Source organism: Gadus morhua, chromosome 19 (genome assembly GCF_902167405.1).
Source record: "Gadus morhua chromosome 19, gadMor3.0, whole genome shotgun sequence".
Classification (NCBI taxonomy): domain Eukaryota; kingdom Metazoa; phylum Chordata; class Actinopteri; order Gadiformes; family Gadidae; genus Gadus; species Gadus morhua.
The window spans coordinates 21,872,323-21,885,824 of NC_044066.1; the positions used below are offsets into that span (position 1 = coordinate 21,872,323).

Here is a 13,502-nt window from a genome sequence, read left to right on the forward strand (position 1 = left end):
AACTATGAATAATAAATGTTTTCTTTTTTGTTCAGTCGAAGAAGGAAAAAAACACCCGCACTCGCAACTTCAAAGAGGATATGAGCTATAGTGGAAGTCCTCCATCCCTCTGTATTAAAGCCAACACTACTGCGGACGGTGAGGTAGAAGTCCTACATCCCTCTCTATTAAAGCCAACACTACTGCAGACGGTGAGGTAGAAGTCCTACATCCCTCTCTATTAAAGCCAACACTACTGCGGACTGTGAGGTAGAAGTCCTACATCCCTCTGTATTAAAGCCAACACTACTGCGGACTGTGAGGTAGAAGTCCTACATCCCTCTCTATTAAAGCCAACACTACTGCAGACGGTGAGGTAGAAGTCCTACATCCCTCTCTATTAAAGCCAACACTACTGCAGACGGTGAGGTAGAAGTCCTACATCCCTCTCTATTAAAGCCAACACTACTGCGGACTGTGAGGTAGAAGTCCTACATCCCTCTGTATTAAAGCCAACACTACTGCGGACGGTGAGGTAGAAGTCCTACATCCCTCTGTATTAAAGCCAACACTACTGCGGACGGTGAGGTAGAAGTCCTACATCCCTCTCTATTAAAGCCAACACTACTGCAGACGGTGAGGTAGAAGTCCTACATCCCTCTCTATTAAAGCCAACACTACTGCAGACGGTGAGGTAGAAGTCCTACATCCCTCTCTATTAAAGCCAACACTACTGCAGACGGTGAGGTAGAAGTCCTACATCCCTCTGTATTAAAGCCAACACTACTGCGGACGGTGAGGTAGAAGTCCTCCATCCCTCTATATTAAAGCCAACACTACTGCGGACGGTGAGGTAGAAGTCCTCCATCCCTCTGTATTAAAGCCAACACTACTGCGGACGGTGAGGTAGAAGTCCTCCATCCCTCTCTATTAAAGCCAACACTACTGCGGACTGTGAGGTAGAAGTCCTCCATCCCTCTGTATTAAAGCCAACACTACTGCGGACGGTGAGGAGGAAGTCTGCGTGTCAAATCCATACTCCGGCATTGAATGAAGCACACAGAGACATAATGAAATACAACACACGCCCTGACAGCAATAAGACCACACTAAAAATCCATCATCAATTCTCCAAATGATTTTTCTGGCCAAAGCCCACTCAAACAACTTGGGGGGTTGGGGAGGGGCTCCGTCCATTCCACCCCACCACCTCACCGCCCACCGGTGGACGAGCTGCCGGCTCCAGTGTCGGTCTGCTGATATGTCAAGTGGAAAGGTCTGCCTTGTTTCGCCACCTTTCACCGTAAGGCAAGGGGCGGGGGGGGGGACAACGTTAGCCAAGGTTTCTGAACAAGACACGGAAGCACGCTGCAACGAGCAGAAGGAATAAGACGAGGCGGAATAAAAGATGTCCAAAAAGATTGGCCGGGATAAAGCGTGGTCCGGTGCGACCTGGTTGAGGTGGAGTAACACTGAGAGTCCTCCCCCTTCTGATCCGTCATGTTCACGCTGATCTCTGGGTTAAAGACTGTGAATCTATTATCACGCCTGAACGTAGAAACACGATAACAAGACTCTGGAGTCGATCACCCTTCCAGCCTCCACGCTTATCCTGCAACCCAGAAACTGACCAGGTCATGAGCACCCGCCTTTGAAGAACATTCAATCTATTCCCTCTATTATATTTATTTATTCAACCACGACGTCCACGTTGTGAAGAAAGCCTCACCGCTACGGAGGACAGACGGGGGGACCAGAGGACAGACGGGGACACCAGAGGACAGACGGGGGACCAGAGGACAGACGGGGGGACCAGAGGACAGACGGGGGGACCAGAGGACAGACGGGGACAAGAGGACAGACGGGGGGACCAGAGGACAGACGGGGGGACCAGAGGACAGACGGGTGGACCACGACGTCCACGTTGTGAACCACGACGTCCACGTTGTGAAGAAAGCCTCACCGCTCCGGAGGACAGACGGGGGGACCAGAGGACAGACGGGGGGACCAGAGGACAGACGGGGGGACCAGAGGACAGACGGGGGGACCAGAGGACAGACGGGGGACCAGAGGACAGACGGGGGGACCAGAGGACAGACGGGGGGACCAGAGGACAGACGGGGGACCAGAAGACAGACGGGGACCAGAGGACAGACGGGGGACCCAGAAGACAGACGGGGGACCCAGAAGACAGACGGGGGACCCAGAAGACAGACGGGGGACCAGAGGACAGACGGGGGACCCAGAAGACAGACGGGGGGACCAGAGGACAGACCGGGGGGACCAGAGAACAGACGGGGGACCAGAAGACAGACGGGGGGACCATAGGACAGACGGGGGAACCAGAGGACAGACAGGGGACCAGAGGACAGACGGGGGGACCAGAGGACAGACGGGGGGACCAGAGGACAGACGGGGGGACCAGAGGACAGACGGGGGGACCAGAGGACAGACGGGGACCAGAGGACAGACGGGGGACCAGAGGACAGACGGGGGACCAGAGGACAGACGGGGGGACCAGAGGACAGACGGGGGGACCAGAGGACAGACGGGGGGACCAGAGGACAGACGGGGGACCAGAAGACAGACGGGGACCAGAGGACAGACGGGGGACCCAGAAGACAGACGGGGGACCCAGAAGACAGACGGGGGACCAGAGGACAGACGGGGGACCCAGAAGACAGACGGGGGGACCAGAGGACAGACCGGGGGGACCAGAGGACAGACGGGGGACCAGAAGACAGACGGGGGGACCATAGGACAGACGGGGGAACCAGAGGACAGACGGGGGACCAGAGGACAGACGGGGGGACCAGAGGACAGACGGGGGGACCAGAGGACAGACGGGGGGACCAGAGGACAGACGGGGACCAGAGGACAGACGGGGGACCAGAGGACAGACGGGGGACCAGAGGACAGACGGGGGGACCAGAGGACAGACGGGGGGACCAAAGGACAGACGGGGGACAGGGGAAAGACGGGGGGACCAGAGGACAGACGGTGGGACCAGAGGACAGAGGGGGACCAGAGGACAGACGGGGGGACCAGAGGACAGACGGGGGACCAGAGGACAGACGGGGGGACCAGAGGACAGAAGGGGGACCAGAGGACAGACGGGGGACCAGAGGACAGACGGGGGGACCAGAGGACAGACGGGGGACCAGAGGACAGACAGAGACAGAGAGACAGAGAGAGAGACAGAGACAGAGACAGAGGATGGAACAGATGTAAAAGTGGAATAGAGCAAGAGAGAGAGGAAGAGGTGGGTGAGAAATGGGTGGGGGGGGACAGGGCGGTGGGGGGAAGATACAATCGAACCAGGAAATAATAACACGAGTGAGTGAATAAGAAAACCTCATTCCACATAATGAATATTCTAATCAAGAGATTACATTATCTCCAGTGCCGCGGCCGGCATGTTGAGCCCATGGTGTCGGCGGCGGCGGCGGCCGGGCCGAGGACGGCTTAACGTCTCTGATACGCCGGGGCCGAGATACCAGGCTACACCGCAGCATTCCCACATCCACCCCACATGCATGGAAGTACGCACACACACACACACACACACACACACACACACACACACACACACACACACACACACACACACACACACACACACACACACACACACACACACACACACACACACACACACACACACACACATTTTGGGCAAGTGCCACTTGTAAAATGGCTTGTAAAAACTGAATCAAATAAACCAACTAATAAACATCATTTAGCATCACTTAAAACACACCTTTTAAAGGAGAGTTTAAGGGGCCACTCACACTAGGGCCGCGGCCCAGTGCCCGAGCTCATTTGCATACTTATGTCTAGACCGTTTGGCTAGTGTGACCACGCCATCCGTATTCCAGCACGGAACAGCCCCTTGGCCACGGCACACTTGGGAGAGGTGTGCCGTGGCCAAAGTACAGATGCTAATGAGATGACACGCGGATACGCAACGTCAGCTGGATGACGTAGTCCTTGTGCGACCCTTCTTTCTTTATAGGTCCATGCCCTTCTTCCCCACAACAATCATTTTAAACAATGGCGGCAAGCGGTTTACGGGTGGGTTTACGTTGGTGCGATTGTGAAGTCGAGTGTTTACTTGAAATGTGGGACGACGACAGCATTCACGTGGTTGTTCTCCATTGTTGTTATGGCGGTGAGGACGCTTGGTGATGACGTGTTTATCGTATTACGACGTGATAACATATGTATGAAGGAGCAATCGTGCCCAGGCCACGGCCTTCGGGAGCAGCGTGCCCAGGGGCAGCGGGGGGAGTGGGGAGGGGGGGAACCGTGCTGAATCTTCCTGCAGCACGGAACAGGCAAACGGCCCTAGTGTGGTTGGCCCCTCACTCCCAACTCTCCTAGTCTCTTTGTACTTGTGCCCTTAATTGACATGCTCTGAAATTACATTAGATTACATGTGTTTCTTTGTTAAATATTTAAATAGGTTAGTTATCCTTCAATTATGTATCTGAATATTGAAATATTTGTTTAAGATTGTATATTTTTGTGTGTCTATGAGGAAGGTGTCTTTGAGGAGAGCGAAAAAGTGCTTTAGACATTTGAGACGAATGGCAGGCGAACACATTGGTACCGCCCACATTAAGCAAGGCTCCCTCTGATAGGCCGAGGGTCCATCTGTGGCGGCTGCTCAACATTACCCTCCCCAACGGTTCTCCTCCTATCGGCGTCTCCAAGGCCCGGTTCTTTAACCATGAGGCAACACACGGAGCACCATAGCAACAGTTGGCAAGGCAGCGGCAGAGCCTCATTTCATGTATTTTGTGTGTGTGTGTATATATATATATATATATATATATAGATATAGATATAGAGAGAGAGAGAGAGAGAGAGAGAGAGAGAGAGAGAGAGAGAGAGAGAGAGAGAGAGAGAGAGAGAGAGAGAGAGAGAGAGAGAGAGAGAGAGAGAGAGAGAGAGAGAGAGAGAGACTTGGTCAAGGTCACGGTTGTTCCGTCGTGCTGCTCTCTAGTTTGTCCAGCGACGGCAAACCCATTAAATAAAAAAACAATACCTTGGACCACTCCATCACTGTGCTTTTCAACCCAATTCCTCCTCTTTATTGCTCTGCAGAGTGGGGGAAATGAGGTACTAAATAACAGAAGCCGAGGATAAATGAACAACCACATGAAAACCCATCCCTTCATTCGAGGCAGGCCATATACCAACACAAAAAAAGATTGTTGATCGTTAAGGAGTCTCTTCCACTCTCTGCTGCATTGCAATGTGGCTGTCATCCAAACTGGAGAACGGGTGTCTTCTAAGGATACTTTACAGATATTAGCTGCAAGTCTCAGCAGTGTTTTGTTGTTGACGACAGGCCGAAAGCATTTTTTTACCCAGTGTTTATCTCCTTTTATCTTCAGATAGTTTTAATCTCACTTTCTGTCAACTTTTAGGCAGCTTAAGCCTCAATTTGTGCTAATTGAAAACTGTAGATAGGATGTTGATGAGAAGGAAAACAATATTCATCATGACAACAAGACAACAACAAGTGGTGAAGAACAAAGCAGCATCAAACATCTCCACACACACACACACACACACACACACACACACACACACACACACACACACACACACACACACACACACACACACACACACACACACACACACACACACACACACACGCCCTCAGGAGGCAGTGGTGCCATGGGGACGGGGGTGTCAGCGAAACAGCTGTCCGTCCCCTCAACCAATCAGACGAGAGCAAGGCGACCGTAAACAAACGGCAATTAACGAGACTCAAATTAAAGCGAGCAATCACGCTGCTCCCTCGCCGCGTTCCCCAGGACTCTCGGCTCGCTCACTGACGAGCTGGCCGCCATCACTCATGTCGACGCTACAGTTCCTCCGCTCATTCGTTTACCGCCTGTTAATGTGGGCTAATCCAAGGAAATGAATCAACGTTTTCAAGAAAATAAAAACCGTTACATAACAGCAGCGTTGAATTGCGATGGAGGTGTGAGGTGTGAGGTTGCCGTATAGAGGAAATTTGACAAAGCAGGAAAAGGAGGCAAGATGCAATTCTTAAAATGAGTGTGTGTGTGTGAATTTTTGTCAATCAATACATTGACTTTATTGAGCAGTATGTTCTAATATTAATTCAGGGTAATGAAAGGTTTTTGAATTAAATATTGTCTATTCACGGTCGTCTAACCTGACTGCATGTTACTTATTTAAATAACATGCAGTACATGACCTTAGTGTTTCTTCTAGGAGAGACTGGGAGCGGGTTGTTCAGATTGCAATTCCTCAAGCGCTGCATTGGTAATACTGGAGCGTCTGACCTGAAGCACAGTCTGGATCTTGGCCGAGACGTCTGCCTGCTCGTAGAGTTTGATGCCTTCCTTGTGGGCACCGCTGGGGCTTTCCTTCACGATCTGCTGGAGCTGGGCCAGCACCACACTGTGCGCCTGGGCCACGGCCTTGAACTTGTCAAACAGCAGCTCCAGCAGTTCCAGCAGTAGCCTGCAGAGGGAGACAGAGAAAAACAGAGTGAGAGAGGCATAGAGAGAGAGACATAGAGACAGAGAGAGAGAGAGAGAGAGAGAGAGAGAGAGAGAGAGAGAGAGAGAGAGAGAGAGAGAGAGAGAGAGAGAGAGAGAGAGAGAGAGAGAGAGAGAGATGGAGAGAGATGGAGAGAGAGAGAGACATGGAGAGAGAGAGACAGAGACGAGACAGAAAAAAAAAGAGAGAATAAAACATGGTCAGCAAGAGATATCAGCAAAATGACATTGAGGAAAAAAAAAAAAAAAGTACCACAAACAACTCTTGCTGAAAGAAAACTCAAATAAATACTCAAATAAATACATTAAGTATAATGTGATGTCGCAGGATGTTGGTTCAAATTTACCCCCCCAAAAAAAGACTAAACTCACAGTTCTATAACCTTCCAGTAAAACCTGGAACATATATTAACAATTTATCGTGTATTAGTCTCCTTGTGTCCAACAAGTGGTGCAAATAGTTTTTTTCATTCAGAAACAGAAATTGCAGACGAAAACCGAACTCGCCTTCCGGTCGATTGTGGAGCACTTCATTATGGTTTGACCAGTCGCACTCAACTCATCTATGAGGATGCTTAAATACGGAGCGGCTCTTAGCCATAGCGCACCGGTGCCAAGGTCATGAACCCCGATAAGGACCAAGCTTTCACAGTAGAGTGGGAGTACCGCCTGCGTTCAGTTGCGTCTGGCTCTAACATACCAGTGCTGGCAAGTGTGTACTTCATTACCTTGAAGGGCCTCAGGGCCAGGTAAGTGCACTCATAATCGAGTGTACAATAGTGTTTTTTCTTTAAAACATTGGCCCTCTATTGGTATTCTCCTGTTCAATTTCGACATTTGCGGCAATATATTGGCATCGCGTCAGGGACCTTTGGGCGGTAATTACAGACTGATTAATAACAACGTCTGAGCTGCATCCAAAGTCACCCAACCGGCAACTGGGTTGACTGGGTTGACTGGGTTGACTGGGTTGATTCCAAACTATGGAAAAGTTAGAAACGCCGGCTTCTCGGCGTGGAACAGGGACTCTGGGACGTAGCAGAAGCAGCTGTGTCTCACAACAATGAACAGCATCTGGGAGCAGTCCTCGGGTCTGAACATCTGGGTCGGGTTTGTTTTCGGGGAGGTTGGGACACTTCTGACATGATTTACATCCAGAAAGGACAGGGACGACTCTCATGAAGTGTGCGGCAAGAATAATAACTGTGTGAAGGACGCCGCTTTGTTGTGCATGCATATTCAAGACCGTCCGTCTTCATTCAGCCCCAGCCCTGACTGCCTGTTCCCACGCCAGGGAGAGACTACCAAGGGGTTCATCAGACGGCCTATCGGTGGCTAGCCATGGTCGGACGCTCAAAGACTTCTACTATTACTAGTGGAATGGAAAATCTGTGATTCCCTTGACACAAAGGTTTGCTTGGTTATGGTCCGTTTGACAGTTTCATTCACCCAAAAGGTTAGGGCTTCTGGCCAACTGTGAGGCCGCTGTCGGACTCCTGTTCTCAACCAGCCTCACGTGGATCACGTTGGCTTCTTGTCGACCACGACAGCTTCATAACGCTGGCGTGTAAACCAATGGGGGACTTCACAGACCATATTTTCATCCACATTTCTTTACAGTCTATGGTCCTCGCTGTCAGTGGATAAGATGTAATTGGTTACACCTTACCCCCCCCCCCCCTCCCCACACAGAGCTCCAAGACTCCATTTGTAACAGTGCACTTTAATTCACATATCCAATTTCAGCACCGACATGAAGCCAGACAAGCTACTTCTACACACTTGGTGGCCACAGTGTGCGGCTCACGTTTTAGAGGTCTCAACAAGGCTCTGCGCACTGCCGACATACGTCATCTGCAGAGGTTGGATTACTGCTCTGTGGAAAGACGGTTTTCAATGGCTGTAGCATAGTATGTAGTTTAGTGGTAGTCAAGATGATTAAAGAGCGGAATATGCAGACAATAGTATAGAGACGTTTTTTTCATGGTAAATATTATATATGGGACACTTAGTATCAAGGACCGTCGGGGAAGAGCTCAACCAGCGATTATTATTACTACTGTGTGTGGTGCATCGACTGAGCTGAAGACATGGTGGTGTCAGGACATACAGGTCAGATCTCCAAATAAAGAGCCCATTTGGCAATGGGGATGTTTAATAGATTACAATGTTGCTCTATTATCATACTTTAATAAATAGCCATACAGTTTTATGGGACTGAGCCAGTGTCAGATCTGAAAATATATTCATATTCCCACTTAGCTATGTCTCCATGTCTGCTGTTGGTCTGCCTATCAGTCGAAAGCGGGAGAGGTTCGGTATAATCCTTAAGCAAACATCAGAATGACCCTTCAATCATCATGAGAATAAACACTTAACCAAATGATGGCCCAATTAAAGGGTTGGGTATTAAAGAAATGGCAGGTTCAACATGTTTGGAGGCGGGCCAAGGTGTTCTTGGCAGGCCATTGGGCGCGGGATAGAGGGGGGCTGGAGGCTCCACCTGGAGGCTCTGCTGGGCTGTCAGTCAGCAGGATGGTATCATGTGGAGGACAAGGGCTCCACCGCTCTGAGTATGAGCCGGTGTGGACAGCGCTGCTGTGAGGGGGGGCGGGGGGCGTGGTGGGTTCACAGGGGGGGTACAACAGCTCACCCCCGCTGAAGCAGACGCTACCCTATAGCACAGTTAGCATAATGAGAGCTGTTCTGACTGAGATGACCTCAAACGACTACTACTACCAAATACAATTTTAGAGAATTTTGTTTTAATTGAATGAAGAAAATATGTAGATTGAATAGTAATTTACTTTACATTATTTGATTGTGATTTTTTTTACTATGAGTTGAGGCTTTTGATGCTTCAATGATGAACACCGATCCATTAATTGACCCACACACACACGAGGCGTGCGCATGTTTTGGCGTGCGCGCGCACGCACGCACACGCACACGCACACACACACACACACTTCCTGCCAATCACCATGTATGATTGTGGTAGTGTGTGTCTTGTTGAATGCATTCAACATAATTCCAAGGCCTGATGTAGGGGATGAAAATGGCATTTGCTGCTTTATTTTGAATTGAATGTATTTGTTGCATTTTTCTTTTATGAAATCCATTCCAAATAAAAGGTTTGGTTGATATTTTTGTTATCTTTTTTGTTGGTTCGTCTCCAATGTGGGGACCAGAATACTTATGTGAATAAAGTCAGATCAGGGCGCCTTGAAAACACAGGATTCGGAGCCATCTGCTTGGAAATTGATGGAAACGTCTGAGATTGACAGTTCTCACCTCACAAAGGATCACAGATCGCTCGACGCAGCGTAACACAGAACTTATTTTCTTCACAGAGGAATGGGCCTTCATAAATAAACTGAAGAGAGACTTCATCAGAACCAGGGGTTCCCAACTTTTGACCCAAACAGTTAAAATAAAAATAGATAGAAAATCCTGAGCGAGAGCGGTGGAAGGCCGTCACAACTGACGCACGGAGCTCCACTACTGACAGGAATCATCTCCGTCAGCTCAAAGAATGAGAGAAACAATACTACATTTAACAAACATCAAATCCGTCTGTTCAAAGAATAAGATTCATAATACTAGAATTACCATCCATGATCTCAGTCAGTTCAAAGAATAAGAGTCCTAATACTAGATTTTCTTTACATTTTTTTATAGTATGGTCAAGGATGGCAAAAGCGATGCATAAATACTAGAGCTGTCAGTTAAACGCGTTATTAACGGCGTTAACGCAAACCAAATTTAACGGCGTTACATTCTTTATCGCGCGATTAACGCAATTATTTTATAAAAAAAAAAATATATATATATATTTTTTTTTTTTTCTTTGGCTCAAAACAAAGAAGCAGTAGCCTGACTGCTATGTTCAAATGACATTTGTTCAAAGCAGTCGTTTAATTGCACTATAGGCTCTTTTTTTGTATCGTCCTGTTTTGATCAGTGTATATGCCAATGTTGTTATCAATAAAAAATCATTTGCACAAGGCAAGCCGATGCACTTCACCATGTTGATAAGAGAATTACAATGAGAATAATTATGGGACAAAAAAATCAAGGGATATTTAGCATAGAAAAAGAATTTGCGATTAATCGCGATTAATTAGAGTTAACTATGACATTAATGCGATTAATCACGATTAAATATTTTAATCGCTTGACAGCTCTAATAAATACGTTATCTATCCTTAGATAGTCAGGTGTCGCCTTTAGGTCTCAAGCCCCATATGTCCTCTGTGCATTACCTCTCCTACAATGACCCAGTGGTGGCTAGCAACCACACAGTTTCCATAGCAACTAGCCTTGGCTTTCCATTGTAGTAAATTAAAGCAAATATATGCAGGGTAGGGCGCGTGCGCACACACACACACACACACACACACACACCAACACATTTTGACACAGCTACTTCCACCCGTGCACACGAGGTGAGCGTAAGAGTGAAAACAATCTGGGCTTGGCGGCAGGCTGGGAATGAGCTACACGCTGGCCTATCAGGGCTGGGAATCAGCTACAGGCCGGCCTATCAGCCGGGGTCAGACGAGATCCGCCCAGCGCCAGGGGACGAGGCCGGGAGGACAGAACATCCCCGACACACCAACAAGATGCTCCTCTGAAAGCGTTCAGGATCAATGGGCTGACACCTGCGCTTTCTGATCCAGGCTACGTGCGTGCGTGTGTGTGTGTGTGTGTGTGTGTGTGTGTGTGTGTGTGTGTGTGTGTGTGTGTGTGTGTGTGTGTGTGTGTGTGTGTGTGTGTGTGTGTGTGTGTGTGTGTGTGTGTGTGTGTGTGTGTGTGTGTGTGTGTGTGTAGCTGTACTACGTGACTGGTTTTGAAATGCGTTGTGGCTTTCATATGTGAAGAATGTTTTTTAATATACCTTCGTGTCAAGGTTTAAAGCAGCACAATATCTGTTTTCATGGTCTACAGCAGGCGTGTGTGTGTGTGTGTGTGTGTGTGTGTGTGTGTGTGTGTGTGTGTGTGTGTGTGTGTGTGTGTGTGTGTGTGTGTGTGTGTGTCTTTCTGTGGGTGTGCGTTTGTTTGTGTGTGTCTTTCTGCGTGTGTGTGTTTGTTTGTGCGTGTCTTTCTGTGTGTGTGTGTGTGTGTGTGTGTGTGTGTGTGTATCTTTCTGTTCGTGTGTGTCTGTGTGTCTCCCCAGTCAAACGGCTGACTGTTTTTCATACATGGCTTGGTTGCCAGTCTGGGCAGCGGGCACCATGGGACTCCGTCGGAAACATATCTACTCACTGGAAACTCACCGGGCTCAAAGCGGCTGCATGAATCTCTTCATAACTAGCTCACTAGCATCTGGTGTTTATAGACAAAATGCAACATTCATAGACAAAAGGTGGGACTGCAATCGGAAATAATATGCTGTTTGGAAAGACGCTGGACAGAAAGCCTTTCAACGTCTTTAAAAGATGACCAAATACTTAACTCGGAGCGTCTAAATAGCCAAAGCGTATTCTGAGAAGAGTCATTATCCCCCCGGCATCGTTGGTTTGCTTTCAGCCGCGTCTCGGCTGCCGAGGCAGAAGACAAACAGAGGAGTCACTAAGGGAGGGAGGGCCGGGCCGGCTCGGGTGTAGAGGCTGCCTCCGTTTACTTAAATGAGGGAATTATGATTAAGAGGCTAGAATCAGCAATGGCTGATCCTAGTCGGGGACTAATGTGAGCAAGACGGGGCCAAACGAGGCACTTAGTGTCCGAGAGCGATGGCTAAAGAGACAACACTTGCTTTGCCTCACACCACTATTGTGATAATCTTCTTTACCTGTTGCAACAAGGTGAGAGAGTTGATGTTCTTTATACGGTCGTCCACTAAGGGTCAAAGTTCATTTCGGACTTGATTCAGTCCAGAAGTGGTTTTGTATTTTTTCACCCGTCGTACAGTTTTATTTTCCACCCCCTCACCCCCGCTGTATGCCTGCCGCTCTCTACAGTTCCAGCACCACAGGCCACACTGGGTGGGTCTGCTTTGACTTTGAGATGTCACTGACGACATAATGCTTGGAACTTGTTAACATAAGCAGCAACAGAAGCAGAAGCAGAAGAACAAATCCTGTGAGCCACGTAATGAACAGGATGGATTATTCAACTCAGATATCGACATTGGACCCTGAAGTCAGGGCAAAGCTCGGGAAAAAGTAAATCAACATTCTGCTGACCCCACCCACTTAGAGGGACTGCATCTATCATCTAAAGACTCAGCCACTGTTGGTTTGGGTCGCGCAAGTCTGAGCACCACAGAATTGGTGATCCTATCGCTGTTTCCTTCGCGGTCTGCGTGAAGGAAAAGGTCCAGCTGAATTGGGCACCATTTTGGGTCCCGACCGATAGAGGTTCCAGGGTTCCGGCGTAGCGGGGATCCGTTACCTGGGCTGGCTCTCCTGGGCCAGGTTCTCCCCTCTCTGGTAGGCGTGGTCTGCTATCTGGGTGGTGGACCTCTTGACGATCTGCTTCAGCTCGGGCTCCAGGCGCTCCATGATGGCCTTGATGGCCTCGGGGATCTTCTTCAGCTTGGACAGACCCTGAGGGTAACAACACCTTAGATCCACTGATGAAGTAACCTTTATTTATACAGCTCTATTCATTGAAGCTGAGACCAGACCCATTGGAATAGCATCATCATACACTTGCAAACAATACAGGCAAATATATCCAAATATAATAAAATCAATAACCTGTATTTTGGAAAAAGGGTTTTTTTTTGTATTTGATGCTTTTTTTAACCAGATATACTTTTCCATGTAGGCTAACTGCAGCCGATCCCCTGTGTGTGTGTGTGAGTGCTTACTTTAATCAGGATGCCCATGAACTTCTGGCTGTCCTCTTCAGGATCAACCTCGGGTAGGTCGGCCTCACGCCCATCCTCACGCACTATGGGGGGCACACACACACACAGGTTATTTTCATGTTACATTGTCTATGTGTCGGAGACAACAAACACAAACA

General features: G+C 48.7%; 1 protein-coding gene across 1 annotated transcript in view; it reads right to left on the reverse strand.

Annotated features, from left to right (window-relative positions):
• exoc4 (exocyst complex component 4) overlaps positions 1–13,502 on the reverse strand; it is an 81,274-nt gene that overhangs the window by 53,640 nt on the left and 14,132 nt on the right. Inside the window, exons 6-8 of the mRNA XM_030341599.1 lie at positions 13,345–13,427; positions 12,924–13,078; positions 6,309–6,489 (exon numbers count right to left, since the gene is read on the reverse strand). Of these exons, the coding sequence (XP_030197459.1) occupies positions 6,309–6,489; positions 12,924–13,078; positions 13,345–13,427 (419 nt within the window). The remainder of the gene's footprint in view (positions 1–6,308; positions 6,490–12,923; positions 13,079–13,344; positions 13,428–13,502) is intronic.